This window comes from Rhinolophus sinicus, linkage group LG09 (assembly GCF_036562045.2).
Source record: "Rhinolophus sinicus isolate RSC01 linkage group LG09, ASM3656204v1, whole genome shotgun sequence".
NCBI lineage: Eukaryota > Metazoa > Chordata > Mammalia > Chiroptera > Rhinolophidae > Rhinolophus > Rhinolophus sinicus.
The window spans coordinates 82,744,048-82,761,547 of record NC_133758.1 but is presented as its reverse complement, the minus strand read 5'-3'; the positions used below and the strand labels follow the sequence as shown (position 1 = coordinate 82,761,547).

Here is a 17,500-nt window from a genome sequence, read left to right as displayed (position 1 = left end):
TAAAATTCTGTTCCTAAGGCACACTAGCCACATTGCCAATGCTCAATAGCCACAGGGGGCTACTGGCCGCTGCAGTGGGCAATGCTGACAATAGATTTTCATCATTGGAGAAGACTCTATGGGACAGCACCGATCGAGAGGGGACAGAAATGTGAGGCCAACTTTTCAGTTTTATCAGAGACTGTGAGCTTTCCTGAGAACCATCTCTTTTTTTCTCTATGCTGGGGGTGGAAAATAATTTCTTCCTTACACATTAGTCTGAGGCGACCTAATGTGAACCAGGCAACGTGGAACCATCACAGTCCACCTAATGAGCCAGGCAAAGTGGCCTGTGTGTGACCCGGAGAGCGCTGGGTTTGTCCCTCTGCTCTGCCTCACCCTCTGACTCATCACTGAATATAGGACAGCTTAGCACTCACTTGTGGAAAGCACAGTAGCCCCAAAGACGTCCACTTGCCAACCCCTGAAGCCTGTGAATATATTACCTTTCTAGATGTAATGAAGGTTACAGACCTTCAACTAGAGAGATTATCCTGAATTACACAGGGGGACCTTAGAAGCAGAGAACTTTCTCTCCTTGGAGGCAGAGGGAGAGGGCAGAAGGAGAAGTGAGAGAGACTGGAAGCATGAGAAAGCCTGCGGCACTGCTGCTGGTTTGCAGAAGGCGTGGGCAGCATGGTGAGGCACACAGGTGGCCTTCGAGAGCTGGGCGAGCCTCCCAGCTGACAACCAGCCAGGACACAGGGGCTCCGCCTGACGATCGCCAGTAACTGGATGCTGCCAACAGCCTAAAGGAGCCTGGAAACAGATTCTCTTCTAGAGCCTCCCGCAGAGCCAGGCCTACCAACACCCGGAATTTGGCCTTGTGAGACCCAGATCAGAGAAACCAGCTGAGCCCATCCTGACTCTGCCCAACAGAACTGTGAGATAATACCTTTGTGGCGTTACACCAATACATTTGTGGGAATTTGTGATTGCCGTCACAGAATACAAACGCACCGTTTCATATTTTGGAGAAGCAGAAGAATTTCTTCAGCTCACACTTCTAGAAGCTGTTTTGGGGAACAGTTTGAGAAAGTCTAATTCTCTTGGCCTCCTTTCAGGGAAAGGCGCAGCCCAGCTGCTCCCGGAAGCTCTGAGCCACTTCAGGAGCATGGTTGGGTTTTATTTCTTAATGAGCTGGATGGCAGAAGGAAGGTATTAGCTGCACCATGAGAGTGTACTTTTGGATGAGGAATCCAACACATAATAAGAAAGGATGAGAAACAATGGCTGTTGCCAACTTCTAGGCCTGGCACATTCTACCAATTAGTGAGAGAGTAGACGGATATTTTCTGTCTATCAGAAGGGGAACAAAAAAAACTTGCACCCGACCGATTTCAAACAGCACAGGGCCTACCCTGGGACATCACCAGGGGTTATTAATGACCAGAGACTTCTTCCCTTCAGAAAGAAAGACATGGACAAGAAACCTGGCAATGACACGAAATGACAGAGGATAATCTTGTGGGAGCTGTGTGACAAACAGGTGACAAAACTCACTGTTAGGGTCTGAGTGGGTGGCTGGCAGGCTTTTCATCTCTAACACTGAGATGGTCACAAACCCACTTTATCCAAATGGCGTACTACCCAGCAGTGGCTAGGTGGGAGGTCAGCAGGTGGGTGATCAGCGTGCTGTGAACACTGTTTGGTAGGGTTTGAGGAAGTCAGACTTATATTCTATCCCAGCTCTTCAGATACCTAAAAGCTAGACTGAGACTGAACGACAGCAGTTCCCAGAACGGATCTCTCTACCCAAAGTTGTAGTGAAAACAAAATAAAATCAGATAAGCCCACTCAAATACCAGGGTTTTAAATTGGTAATACTTCTTTCATAAGATTCACTTAGTCACCCCAATAAACTTCAATTAAAAAAAAAAAGATTCACTCTGGGGCATACATTCCAAGTTATAATTTTCAATAGCATTGATCATTTGACCTCACTGAGCAAGTTTTTTATGTCAAGCTATAGAATGGAGATGTTATCATCTCTGATTACCTTCCAAGGTTGTTATAAGGATACGAGGATGTGACAACATAGTTGAAAGCAAATTCTATATTGCCAAAGGCTGTCCACAGTTAATTACCACTCCGTCCTCGCACAGCTATGACTGTGGGGCAATGAGTGTATGGTAGGCCTTTGACTAGGAACATTTCATGTGTTATCACATTTAAGCTACCGTTAGTGAGCAGGATTAGGCCTCTGGCAAACGTGCCAACTTTCTCTGGGACAGCTTTCTTTGGGTCCTCCTGGCACTTGCCCCAACCTGTATTGTGGGACAGACCTTTATGCTGTCTACTTTGAGGCTCTCTAGGACTCCCACCAAAGCCTGGAAAGCAGCTCCTATTCTTAACCTACTGCTTTTCCCTTTCAAGAATCCACTCTGCAGTTTTCTAGAAGAACTGCTCTCTGTTAGGTGGCAAGCGGTTTAATAGATCTGATAAACATCTCACCTACATAATGCTTTCAGTATCTGAACTATGGTTCATTCTTGTGAAAATGAACATCCCTAGAAATTGCTCTGAACTGTGACTTTCAAGCAGGCAGGTGACACTTCGTGGTCTCCAAACATTACCATGTGTGACTGTCCAAGGTCAGGACAAGAGACCTGCTTGGATCTGATTGTCCAAGGGTTGAAAACGATATTTTCAAGGGTGTGTTGAGGAACTACACCCCACATAGCCTCCTAATGCTGGAGTTGAATCCACAGAGCAGGGCAGTTGACAATTGCTGATCCAGTTCATCCTTTGAGTGAAGAGAATGGAATCCCACAATGTCTGCTTCAGAGCTTGTGACCTCAATAAAGCCATCACAAAAAAAGTGCATTGATGATGTAAAGAATAATTTCTTTGAAAGTATTGTGAGAAGAAATCTCCAGGCACTAAATAAATTAAAACTGTGACTTTGAAGTAAATAGAATTATAACAAAAATGATCAACAATGAAAAAAATTGTGAAAGCGGAGAAAGATGATTTAAAGATCTGGCTTAACTCAACTGCGCCCCCTCGTGTCAGTAACCATTCTTACCTTTCCCTAACATTTGTGAACTGGTAAAGAAATAGAAAGCTCCAACTTACTTGGCAATATACTATTACTTTAGAAAATCTGAGATCAACCTAGAATAAGGTAGAGTAAGAAAACAGGGCTTCTTGGTTTCTTGAGAAGGTCAGTTGATTTAAATCTTAATAGTAAGCAATTAAATACGATGAGGAGATTATAGCAGAGAACCAGTAACCTAAATATACAGTGATATTTGTTATTCTTCTAAATATTTTAAATACATTTTCTTTTATTCACATGTAACACAACTTTCTAGCAAGTCACCTTTAAATATATATATTGGAAGTTATCAAACTCGATGAAATAGTCAAGGGAAGTTCAAGAACATAAAGTTAGGAAACATTTCTAAATCTTCTAAATTAGGGTTTGTGACTCTGTTGATACATTCAAATACACACAGGTAAACGTTTTCTTCTCTATTTTTGTATCTCCATAAAGGGAGCTTCCTTAGAATGTCTCTGTGTTTATCACATATTTCAAAATATCATATATTTTTTTTAATTCATAGGAGAAATCCAGTTGGATTGAACCAACAAGAAGGATTCTAAGAAGTAGAGCACGTGGGAGGAACAGGTAGGACAGGTTGGCCTGTATCTAGTCAAGTCTGTAGACACGCTCTGTCTTATCAGCGACGAGCTGGGTTTTCCAATCTGTCTTCTGTGATTTGTGGTTTATCCTTAGTTTTCTTTTTGCTACTTTCAAACCTCGAAAACTGTTCAGCTGTTATAAAGTTCCAAAACAAGCAAATGTGTTCCTGGAATCCTACCCTTAACTTTGCTGGAGAACATACACTAAGGCTTCTTCTCCAGCCAAAATAATAAAAGGTCTTTAAAGTGGCTGAAATTCTTGGTTGATTGCACATACATGCCAGTGTCAGACAACTATAAATAGAGAGATTTGGAAGAAAAATAGGGAGTCTTTATAGCGCCAATGAAATAAAAGAAAGTTTTGAAGGCAGTCAGAAAACAGCACATGTATTTATAAAATTACGATTTTTGTCCCTTTAGTCCAAAATCCCCTTTGAGTAGGAACAGCCCACCCAGATCATGCACGGCCAATATAAGGGAAGAAAACAACTTTTTTTTCTTTACTAATGTACGTTTATTATTCTCAATCCTGTAATTAAGGTTTCTTCTTTATATTATCCTTTTGAGTTTATGTATCTGCTAGATCTTTTGATATTTTTCTCCCATCAGTGCTTTGTTTGCCCAGAATACTAAAAAGTCCTTCAAAGGATAAAATTATGCCCATGGTTACTGATATAAATGAATTCAGCAGGGAATTGCCTGGGTTACCTAGGGCAGATTTGGTCCCAAAATAGTCTGGGTCACATGTTAGTTACAGCCGTTCAAAGAGACTTGAGGATTCACTTATCAAGAAATTCTTAATCTCTTAGGCAGGTTAACGTATCCACTTGCTTTAATAGGTGAGTTAATATATATTTTAAAAGACATTGTTACTTAATGTTGAATAGTGACTTGCTTCTTTATATTAACCTACCCTTCTTTTATTAACCCATCGAAACTGAACTCAAATTAGTTCTTGCAAATGAGTTCACTCTATGTTGAACCTATTACTGCTGGACAAGAGAATTTACTAATTGCTTCAGTTTTATAATTGTGCTGTTGACAAACAAATTAGTCAGCAGCGATGGAGAAAGCCAGTGCTGGCTTAATAGTGTTTAAATACAGTTCTTCCAAATCTAGACCTCACTCTGAAGTGAGAAATGTTGAAATGTCATGAAGGTTGCTGGGTCACAAGTCCAGTTGGAAGAAGAATCAATAACATAATTAATGTCTCTAAATTCTCAGTGCTCTCTAAATTGCAGTGGGTTCAAACTGGCTAGAGGCTATAGCTTGGCTCTAAGGATTCAGTACGTAACACTGGGATACCAGAAAGTAGTATTTTTTAAATAATATTTTTAGCGATGATTTTATTACTTAGTGTTTTCCAAAATAAATCCTAAGGCAACAAAGATAAGACTTAGGAGGCCTTAAAAATAGCATGGTTCTAAACAAGTTATGTTTATAATTTAAAAATTTTACCTCAAGCTCAGCTTTTAATATTTTACCTAAAATGTTTTAAAAGTAATCTAAGGTTGGGATTCAGTTTATTAAATAACTTTGAATTAATTCTAATTTTTTAAAAAAGCATATGTGATGGTAGAGAGTTTAAAAAAGATCATTAACTACAATTCTATCAACTGATTATAAAAACTTTACATGAAAACATAATATTTCCTTTGGTCTTTTAGACCTTGTTTTTGCTAGAAAATTCATAAATCCTATGTTCACGGAAAATGCAAAAACAAATCAAATATCTCTATAGTGGTATCTTAAATAGAAACTATATTCTTATTTTGTGAAAAATAATATTCTGAAGAATTCTTATTAGCCCTCAAAAGTACATTTACTCATATTTAGCATCTTTTAAGAAAATTTTAGAGAACTGAGCGCAGTGCACATAGTTTTTAAAATTTCCAAAGCAGCACTACCAGAGGATTGTACATCCTGATTTTTGTTAATGCAATTAACTACTTTTGTTGTGACATAATCAATACCTCTCAGAGAAAGAAAAACATCAGGTTGTAAGTGGTCACACTAAAGATAAACAATGCAAAGTTGAACATTACTTCAATTTTCTTTTTGTTTTTGGAAGCCATGAAATAACCTAGCGAAATAAGTCAGGAAGAAAAAGTCGAGAACCATATGATTTCACTGACATGTGGTATGTAAAACTGAAAACAACAAACAAACAAGACAAATGAAGAAACAAAAACTCACAGACACAGGCAATAGTTTAGTGGTTACCAGAGGGTAAGGGGGGAGGGGAAATGGTAGAAGAGGATAAAGGGGATCCAATACATGTTAATGGAAAAAAGAACTGACTCTGGATGATGAACACACAATGTGATATATAGATGATGTATTACAGAATTGTACACTTGAAATCTATGTAACTTTACTAACAATTGTCACCCCAATAAACTTTAATTAAAAAAAAAAAAGAAAGAAATAACCTAGTCTCTCCTGGGATAAAGTAATGGAAATGGACCAAAGTATCCTCTCTGAGAGGTGTCCCACTAGTCACTGTGAAATAGTTGAACAAGAAAGGCCATTCATTGGGGAATATACAGAGGATCCCCTCAAAAATGTATACATATTTTAAGAAAGGAAAGTGTATTAAAATTGTAATACTCAATATATACTGATAACAAACGATGAATACAAGTCATGTTTGACTTCTGCAATTACAAGAGGTGCTCAGAGTGGTTACCATCAGTGTCTAGACACTTCTGATTACGGCGAACTACTGCTTGAGCAACGTCGACCAAAGTGTCCACTTGTATACAACTTTTTGGCACCCCAGGTATGTTAGAGTACCTATGATGACAGATGCTGAATAGAAGTCGCTAAAAGGAATGAATGGAGTGGGCCAGGTATAAATGGTGAGGGATCATATCCACAAGAAGACAGTGGAAGAAATATCACAGCATTGTCCACAGACCTCCCCCAATCTTTTGTCGATGATTCTAAGTGGATGAGAATTGTCATATATGTTTTCCTGGCTAATTTGGAGGCCATTCTAGCTATGTCTCTCTGAAGGAAGGAAATTCAGAGTTATCCAAATTGGAGGCTATTCTCCACAAATGCTAGTATGAGTGGATTTGCCAGATTTCCCTGTTACTTCAAAGATAGGGTTAGAGATTCAACTGCTTTATCAAGAGTTGTTTCATAAAGAGGTTACCTTGTTGAAAAAAATGTATTAAGCAGTGATGAGAGAGGAATGTGTTTGATCATTTCATTAAGGTAGGAGCTGTATACTGTATACATTACCTGGTATATGAAAACATTTTAAACTATGTTAGCCCGTGGATCAGTTAAGTGGAGGCAGGTGAGGTTAAAAGGGTGAGGAACACACGAAGAATGTTCCAGGCAAAGCGCATGCCTCCCTACATAGTAGGGAGACTCTAGATATTAAGAATCAATTCTTCAAATGGCAAGTGCAAAGCCTTAAAGTAGACAAAACTAATTATACCAGAATGTTCTTCTAAGTATGGATTAACTCAAAATAAATTGCCAAATCTTCCACATAAACCACTGTAAAATTTAATGTATTCATTCCATGAGTTCCTTACAATAAGCTGTCTACTCTATCTACTGACAGCATCAACTAAAGGTATTTTTATTATAAAAAGGTTTTTTCTTACTTTTTATTTTCATAACTGATGATATCTAAAATTAAAATGTCATAACAGTAAAAAGTGAGACAATAATGCTAAATTCCCTAGAGACTAAATTTTGTTATGACAAATTATAGTTTATCAAAGTAGTTCCAGTTACCTTTCTCCCAGCATAATGCTTGAAATGTGATACCCCCAAGAAAACTAGTGACTCTGTTACTCTGCTTTCCAACTTTTAATGATTTACTAACAGGTTGGCTTGCAATAAAAGACCTCTGAATAAATTGAGAAACTCAGATCTACAGATTTCATCAAATTTCGAAGCCAATAAATAAACCTATTTCAACAAGCTGAAATGAGAGAATAGAAATTAAATAAATGGAGTACATATACTTTAAGTGATATATGTACTTAGTTTCCCAATAAGGCTTAGGGGAAAAAAATAGGTAAATTGAAAAAATCTGAAAGATCAATTTTATCTAACTCAAAGGTTGTCATCAACTTTACTCAGATTAGAAAGTCAGTCATTATATTGTACTCAATAAATGCTATTTTGCTGATGCTAAAATGTTTCTTGGAATCTAGTTACAAGAAGACTGAGCACAGTGAATTTTAGGATTTACAACTCTGAAGCAATGCCACATTGCTCTACGAACCCAAACTCATACAACAGTGTTGGTTCAAGGCTGAACATGTGCTGGCACACAGTTAGGGCTTAATAACTGGTTAATGGTTAAATGAATGGATGAATGAATAATTGGATGAATAAATAAAAAAGATGTCATGACAATTTATCAGGAGAGTTATAAAATTTGTCCATGCATGTGTGTGTGTGTGTGTGTGTGTGTGTGTGTGTGAGAGAGAGAGAGAGAGAGAGAGAGAGAGAGAGAGAGAGAATGAGTACAATGAATACAATCTGTATAAAGACTTACTTATTCCATGCTTGTCTAAGGTTTTTAGAGCTGTACACGGTAAAGCGCTCTGAAATAAAAAAGAAAAAAGGATAAACAATCTTTGTTTCAAACGTACAAATTGCAAACATGTTTAAAAAAATCAGCTCTTAAAAAGGTAGTGATCGGTTTAGTCCTATGATGCTGGCCAACATAGGTCTTCACTTTTAGATGGGACAGTTATGAAGAGTAAAATAGGAAGCTCTTAACAATGAAGCATTATTTTCTTTTGTTTAGAGTGATTTGTTTCATAATGTGATTTCCTAGTGATTATTTCTTAGAATAAGTTTTACTTGAGTTGGAAAAAAATGTAAATTCCAAACCTCTAAACTGTAATTAGATTTATAGGAGAATATTGATACATCAGTCAAGTGAGAATATGGATACATCAGTCAAGTGTTTTCTCTATGAAAAAAGGTATCTCTGACCAAATACAGTAATGTTGGCTCTCCTTTCATACACCACATGGTATTTACACATGCGCAAAGCCAAACTACCAATATCCTACAATGTATGTTTATTTACATTTATCATTGAACAATCTTTATTATATTTTTTAAATTAAAACATAACATTTGCTTTACCAAGTTAAACAAAAAAGTGGTATAAAATAGATATTGATAATCTCTCTTGTTCCCATTTTTCACTCCTGATGATATGGTAATTGTAAATATCTTGGTATGTCTCTTTCTACATATTTATTATGTTAATAAACACAAACCCATCCATCTACACAAATACATACACTGCTTTAAATTTTTAAATGGCTTGTACAATAAATATTCTCTGAAAAAATTTTAGGTATTTAATAACATAGGTCTTCAAATCAAGAAAATAAGTGTAACAATTATTTTAAAACTCTGTTAATATTCCACAGGATAGCAGTACCATAAGTTATTTGACCATTTCAAACAGATGAAACTTTAGGTAGCTTCCAATTCCTTTTACCTTAAAAACAATGCTTTAATAAATATCCTTGCACATCCATCTCTATACACTGATGCTTTCATTTCTGTTGAATAGATATTCCAGTATAGAACTGCTTAGCAAATGGTAGGCACATTTTACATTTAAATAGATGCAAACAGGTTACTTTTCATTTTTCCACAAGCAATGAAAAAATAATGTCTCTTTTATGCTCTTTTAGTAAGTATCCTAGGATGTAAGAATAGCTCAACATACGCAAGTCAAAAAATGTATCATATTAATAGAATGAAAGATAAAAATCACATGATCATCTCAATCGATGCAGAAAAAAATTTTCACAAAATTCAAAATCCATTCATCCTAAAAACTCTCAACAAACTGGATATAAAGGAAAGTACCTCAACACAATAAAGGCCATGACAAGCCCACAGCTAATATCATAGTTAATGGTGAAAGGTAGGAAGCTTTACCTCTAATATCAGGAACAAGACAAGGGTGCCACTCACCGCTGCTATACAACATAGTACTAGATGTCCAAGCCAGAGAAATTAGGCAAGAAAAAATAAACAAATGAAAGGCATACAAAGTGAAAAGGAAGAAGTAAAATTGTCTCTGCTTGCAGATGACATGATGTAGAAAATATTAGAGTTCACTAAAAAACAGAACAAATTCAGTCAAGTTGCAGAACACAAAATCAATATACAAAAATCAGTTGTGTTTCCATATACTCACACAAATTATCCAAGAAAGCAATAAAGAAAACAATCCCATTACCAATAGTGCCAAAACCAAAAAAAAAACTAAGAATAAATTTAACCAAAGAGGTTATAAGACACTGATGAAAGAAAGTTAAGAAGACACAAATAAACAGAAAGATATTTCATGCTCATAACTGAAAGAATTAATGGTTGGTAAAATGTTCTTACTACCCAGATATTTACAGATTTGATGTGATCCCTATCAAGACCCAGTGGCATTTTTTTTTGTTTTTTTTACGGAAATAGAAAATACAATCCTAAAATTCTTATGAACCAGAAAAGATCCTGAATAGTCAAAGCAATCTTGAGAAAGAAGAACAAAGCTGCAGGTATTGTATTTCCTGATTTCAAACTGTATTACAAGGCTACAGTAATTAAAATAGTATGGTACTTGCATAAAAAAAGACACATAGACTAATAGAACAGAATAGAGAGCCCAGAAAAAAACTCATGCATATAAGGTCAATTAATATTTGACAAGAAGCCAAAATATTCAATGCAGAAAAGAGTGTATTCAATAAGTGGTGCTGGGAAAACTGGATATTCACATGCAAAAAAATGAAACTAGACACCTATCTTACACCACTCACAAAAACTTACATAACTTGAAAAGAATTAAAGACTTAAAGGTAAGACCTGAAACCATAGAAGAAAACAGGGAATCTTAACAATGATTTTGTGGCTATAATCCACAAAGCACAGCAACAAAAGCAAAAATAAACAAGTTTATCAAATTAAAAACCACCTGTACAGCAAAAGAAACAATCAATAAAATGAAAAGGCAAACTTTTCAAGGGAGGAAATATTTGCAAACCTCATATCTGATAAGAGGTTAATATTAAAAATATATAAGGAACTCAAATAACTCAATGGCAAAAAAAAACAACAAAAAACAAAAATAAAAATACCAAAAAAACCCCGCAAAACAAACAAAAGCAACCAAATAATCCAATTAAAAAGTGGGCAAAGGACCTGAAAAGACACGTTTTCCAAGGAAGATATTCAAATGGCCAAGTACATGAAAAGGTTCCCAACATCACTAATCAACAGGGGAATGCAAATCAAAACCACAATGAGATATCACCTCATGTTCAAATGGCTATTATCAAGAAGACAAGAGTTAGTGGTGATGAGAATGTGAAGAAAATGGAATCCTTGTACACTCTTGGTGGGAATGTAAATTGGTGCAGCCACTATGGAAAATGGTATGAAGGTTCCTTAAAAAATTAAGAGTAGAACTACTATGTGATCCAGCAATTTCACTTCTGGGTATATATTTGAAGGAAACAAAATCACTATCTCGAAGAGATTTCTGCACCCCTATGTTCACTGCAGCATTATTCACAACAGCCAAGATATGGAAACAACCTAAGATGGATAAATTGATAAAGAAAATGTGGTGTATATATACAACAGAATACTATTCAGCCCTGAAAAAGAAGAAAATCCTGCCATTTGTAACCTGGATAGACCTTGAGGGAATTATGCTTAAGTGAAATAAGTCAGACAAAGAAAGACAAATACTGTATAATCTTACTTACATGTGGAATCTAAAAATCCCCAAACTCATAAAAGTAGAGAACAGATTGGTGGTTGCTGGGGCCAGGGATGGAGTGGGGGGTGTGTGTGTAAATGAGTGAAAGTAGTCAAAGGGTACAAACTTCCAATTATAAGATGAATAAGGTCTGGGGATGTAATATAGCATGGTGACTATAGTTTACAGTACTGCATGGTGTATTTGAAAGATACTGTGAGAGTAGATTGTAAAAGTTCTCACCACACCAAAAAAAACAAGAAAATTGTAACTGTTAAGTGATGGATGTTAACTAAACTTATTGCAGTAATCATTTTGTAATGTACGAGATCTGACAAGTTCACAAACTTGTTGCAATGATGTTGCTAATGTGTTTTGATATCAGAGGGATTATTCATTATGAATTTGTACTAACTGGAGAAACAGTTAACCAAGTTTACTATTTGGAAGTGTTGAAAAGGCTGTGTGAAAAGGTTAGATGAAAACGACCTGAAGTTTTTGCCAATAATTCATGGCTCTTGCATCACAACAATGCACCAGCTCCCATGACACTGCCTGTGAGGGAGTTTTTAGCCAGGAAACAAGTAACTGTATTGGAACACCCTCCCTACTCAGCTGATCTGACCCCCAATGACTTCTTTCTTTTACCTGAAGATAAAGGAAATATTGAATGGAAGACATTTTGATGACATTCAGGACATCAAGGGTAACATGACCACAGCGCTGATGGCCATTCCAGAAAAAGAGTTCCAAAATTGCTTCAAACGATGGACTAGGCACTGGCATCAGTGCATAGCTTCCCAAGGGGAGTACTTCAAAGGTGACTGTAGTGATTTCAGCAATGAGGTATGTAGCAGTTTTTCTAGGATGAGTTTGTGAAGTTAATTGTCCGATCTCGTATACACATATAAAATCATTATGTTGTGCACCTTAAACAATGTTATATGTCAATTATATGTCACAAAATCTGGAAAAAAAGACAGTATTCTAACAAAGTAAAACAAGGAGATGTAAAGTGATCAGTTTGAGAGGGGCACTTTAGGTACGATGAGGAAAGGTGAGTTTCAAACAAAACAGCGAGCCAACAAAAGAAACAAAGGAAATTCTTGTTGGAAATGTAGTTGGAGTTTCTTTAAAATATATATTTATATGAAAGGGATAATGCAAAATCTTTATACATAACAATATGGTGTTGCTTTCCATTTAGATAGGATTTGTGTATACATCCTCTAGTAAAATTAAATGGTTTCTTTTTCATATTGATCCAGTTTCTTTTTAATAATTTATACTCAATAGGCTTAACTTTGCTTAATATTTGTTGGTATGTCTTTTGTTAGTGTTGTCTGCTTCTGATTATAAGCTTTTTAAAGGAGAGAATCAAAATGATTTATATTGCTTTTGTTATGGTATGTTTCATGTAGAAGAATGCCATTAGATAAGAACAACAACAAAAAGTTTAAGAACACACACTCAGCTTCCTATATCTACACACAGAGTTTATTCAAAAGGATTGACGGAAAATACTGTGCAATGATTCTTGCATTGAATTACTGTTTATTGAGCAACTACTGTGTACCAGGTATACATCTTGGGGCTGAAGGTACAGGATAGAACCAAACAGAAAACCTGCCTGCCTGCAGGGAGCTCACATTCTAGAAGGGGATGTCCAAGGCTGGAGTGACCCTGGAGGAAGGGTGGCTGGAGCAGACAGAGAGCGCAGGGAAGATGAATGGAAGCTGAGAGAGATGGGGCAGAAAGGCAGACGATCTACTTACCCAGAGACTTTGTGGCCTTTAAATATGATCTAGACTTTTTTTTAAAAGGATCACTCTGGCTTCTGTTTGGAGAATACACTACCAGAGGCAAGATTGGAAGCAGGGAGACCAATAAAAGGTTATTACAACTCTTCAGGAGAGAGATGATAGCACTTGGGCTATGGCAACAGAGTGAATGCAATGAGAAGGTGTCAGTCTGAAACTTTTCTAAAAGGTAGAACCAGTAAAATTTATTGATAAATTGGACATGAAGTGTGACAGAAAGGTTAGGGGTTAGAACACTTACTGAACTCCAATTTCCAGGTTTCGAAGACTTGGAATTACACATACAACTCAAATATTCCCCCAAGAATACATTATTGTTCTAGTGGAGTCCCAGAGTCATAAGCAGGGGTAAACTGTAAAAATATTTTAATAACCTGCAAGGCTATTAATCAATCCGTACAGAAATCAGCTATTATGCTACAATGGTGTGCACTAGCTGAAGATCAGGCCTGATTATAAATATCCCTTGTTCTAAAGCTATAGGCAAAGGTGCTCACCAACAATTATGTATTTATTTGTTTCAAAAAAATGTCTAAAGTCTGAGTTATTCTCTACTAGACTGCATGATGTAAGATGCAATATAGCCAGTTGGTGTACAGCAGAAATTTAAAGGCATGTTCTAGGTTTGAGGATTAACTGACAAAGAAAGGATAAATGGGAAAAATAGTTCTTTTTATAAAGGTCTTTTAAAAACCTTATTATTATGTAAAGTCTGGTATTAAAAAAACAAGATACATTTTAAAAATTAATTACATCAAATGGCCTTATAAAACAAATTTGATTTCCTTAACTTTGTACTCCCCACAAAGCAATTTTAATAATTTGCTAGGATTTCGGGAGGAACAAGAATTCCATTACAGATAAAATTAATACAATCTTGCATTTACGAGTAAATTATTATTCTTAGCAATTAATGACCACACATAAATATTAGTTCTAAGAATCGCTTCTATGTAGAGCTGGCCAGGATACGCTAACAGAAATGTTTTTCCTAAATACGCATACAGTATGTCAATTTTAGCTGTGCCTAAGAGCCAGAATTGATAGTGAAACATGCCATATGAAAGTAGGAAAAAGTAAGGAAAAATGAAGGCTTCCTATGTTTACCTTCCATCACTTCACACAAACTCTTAATTCTTTTTTTTTTTAAATTCAAGTTTATTGGGGTGACAATTGTTAATAAAGTTACATAGGTTTCAAGTGTACAATTCTGCATAAACTCTTAATTCTTTTAGTGAATGTCACTTAGGCACCTGCCTGTGTGCCAGGTGTTGCATGGGGCAATGGGCCCATGAACACAAGTAAGTCCTGGCTACAGTGTAGGTGCACAAAAATGTAAACGAAGAATTACAAATACAGGGTGAAAAGTGTACAGTGTGGATATGGACGCAGTCCCCTGGGAGCCCAGAGGCAGAGCCACTAACTACATCTATTTCTTTTCCAAATGAAGGCAGGATAAACTCAGATATCTCAAACTAGCTCAAGTAACATACAGGACCTGATATCTTATATTCAACAGCATCTTTCAGATCTTAACTGCCAAAGTACACCATTTCAAATGGAGCCACTTCTAACATTTTCTGCATTGTGCACACATTACATTTATATGAGACTAAACACTATTTTAAAAACTATTTCCATCATGAATAAACGTAATGTTCCATTAGAATGAAAACAACTTAATGAGCCATGTAAGTTTTGAAAACAAAAAGGGGTTTACATTAGTGTCCCAAATCAATAACAGGTGTATTTAATAAAACAGATATCCAACTGCCTATGAATAAATTTATCAGATTATTTGAGTATTTGCATATGAGTGTTTTACATTGGTTTCCTTCAGTTAAGTTTACTCTGTCACTTATTACTTCAATGTCAGCTTTCTCTTTGCAATTATGTTTAAACTACAAGCTCAGAATGTTGTGCTTTAAAACATTGGCTAACTCATATAATAGCATAACCAAGGAATGCAATTAATTTAAACCTGGAGGCTGATTTTCACCTTCTCTTATTGTGGGGACACTGCAGAGGGTGGTCACACACAGCTGGAGACCAGGGAGGAGAGCTTGCAGGGAAGTAATCACTTGCTATGCGACATGATGAAGGTGTGGGGACAGAAAGCTAGGAAGGTTTTCCATCAAACTGCCATACTTATGCACCACATCACAATTCATTGAAATTCCACAGGAAAACAACTGGAGAACAAAGCTATGTAGTCTAAAATTGCTCAATTTAAAAGAGCTACACCTGAAATGGCATGATGCACTGTGAAAGCAGACCTGAATCTACATGAAGATAACACCTAAATTGGAAATTACTCATTTGCTTATTGGTATGCACTATATGCTCCAGGAGAACAATTATAATTGTTATTCTCTAAAATTCCTTTTCACCAATTTTGTTTTTTTGTATATTAAAAGACATTGCTGTATTTTCAACTTCAATAACAAGAAAACATAAATACTTAAATCAACCAAATAAAAAACACCAAGTATGTTCACAGGACTTGAAAGGCTAAGCCAGGATTTGTAAGCTAACTTTCTTTCTTTCTTTCTTTCCTTCCTTCCTTCCTTCCTTCCTTCCTTCCTTCCTTCCTTCCTTCCTTCCTCCCTCCCTCCCTCCCTCCCTCCCTCCCTCCCTCTTTGGTGGGGGGATGAAGGGAGGTGAAGGAAGAATAGCAATAGAAATGAGATCATAAAAATGATCAAACTTAGTATGTCTTTTAAAAATGGATTTACTATCACCCAATGTAAATAATACCATGGAATAAATGTGTTAATATAAAAATGAGTACATCCAACATGCCATAAGAAATGTTAGATGCACTTCATAATTGACTCCTTTAAACCACATATTCAACTATTCACAATTTTTTTTTAAATCACTTATTTATTTTTTCAGTCACAGTTGACATCCAATATACCAGTTTTAGGTATACTGGACAGTGGTTTGACATTTACATAATTTATGCAGTGATCACCCCCCGCCCCACCATTACTCTAGTACTCATATGGCACTAAAATAGTTGTTGCAACATTGTTGACTGTATTCTCTGTGCTGTACTTTACATCCCCATGACTATTTTGTAACTGCCAATTTGTATTTCTTAATCTCTTCACCTTTTACACTCAGCTCCCCAACCCCCTTTCCTTCTGGCAACCATCAGTTTGTTCTCTGTATCTATGAGTCTGCTCTTGTTTTGTTTGTTTGTTTATGTTGTTCTTTAGGTTCCACATATAAGTGAAATCATATGGCATTTGTCTTTCTCTGTCTGACTTATTTCACTTAGCATACCCTCTAGGTCCATCCATGATGTTGCAAATGGAAGATTTCATTCTTTTTTTGGCCGAGTAATATTCTGTTATATTTATATATACCACATCTTTATTCAGTCTTCTATGGATGGGCATTTAGGTGGTTTCCATATCTTGGCTACTGTAAATAGTACTGCCGTGATCATAGGGGTGCATATATCTTTTTGAATTAGTGCTTTGGATTTCTTTGGATAAATATCCAGGAGTGGAATTGCTGAGTCATAAGGTAGTTCTATTTTTAATTTTTTGAGGAACTTCTGTACTGCTCTACATAGTGGCTGTACCAATTTGCAATCCCACCAACAGTGCATGAGAGTTCCCTTTTTTCCACATCCTCGCCAACGCTTGTTTGTTGATTTATTGATGACAGCCATTCTGACAGGTGTGAGGTGATATCTCATTGTGGTTTTAATTTGCCTTTCTCTGATGATTAGTGACATTGAGCATCTTTTCATGTCTATTGGTCATGTGTCTGTACTCTTGGGAGAAATGTATTCAAGGCCTGTGTCCATTTTTTGATTGGATTGCTTGCTTTTTGGTGTTGAGTTGAATAATTTTTTAAAATAAATTTTAGGTATTAACCCCTTATCAAATGTATCATTGGCAAATATCTTTTCCCATTAAGTAGGCTGTCTTTTTGTTTTGTTGTTGGTTTTCTTTGCTATGCAAAACCTTTTTAGTTTGATGTAGTCCCATTTGTTTATTTTTTGTTTTGTTTCCTTTGCCCGAGGAGATAGGTCAGAAAAAATATCACTAACAGCAATGTCAGAGAGTTTACTGCCTGTTTTCTCCTAGGAGTTTTATGATTTGGGGTCTTACATTTAAGTCTTTAATTCATTTTGAGTTTATTCTTATATATGGTGTAAGGAAGTGGTCCCATTTCATTTTTCTGCATGTATCTGTCCAGTTTTCCCAAC

At 36.2% G+C, this 17,500-nt stretch overlaps 1 protein-coding gene and 1 long non-coding RNA gene across 6 annotated transcripts in view; one reads left to right on the top strand and one right to left on the bottom strand.

Annotated features, from left to right (window-relative positions):
• Positions 1-17,500, bottom strand: part of CDK14 (cyclin dependent kinase 14) — a 546,519-nt gene that overhangs the window by 116,444 nt on the left and 412,575 nt on the right. For all 4 annotated transcript variants that reach the window (XM_019716536.2, XM_074340704.1, XM_074340703.1 and 1 more), the window contains one exon: positions 8,216-8,264. In XM_019716536.2, the coding sequence (XP_019572095.1) occupies positions 8,216-8,264 (49 nt within the window). The remainder of the gene's footprint in view (positions 1-8,215; positions 8,265-17,500) is intronic.
• The window catches only part of LOC109437367 (uncharacterized), a 53,117-nt gene that overhangs the window by 19,561 nt on the left and 16,056 nt on the right, over positions 1-17,500 (top strand). For both annotated transcript variants that reach the window (XR_002136241.2, XR_002136240.2), the window contains exon 2: positions 3,609-3,673. This is a non-coding gene — a long non-coding RNA (uncharacterized LOC109437367). The remainder of the gene's footprint in view (positions 1-3,608; positions 3,674-17,500) is intronic.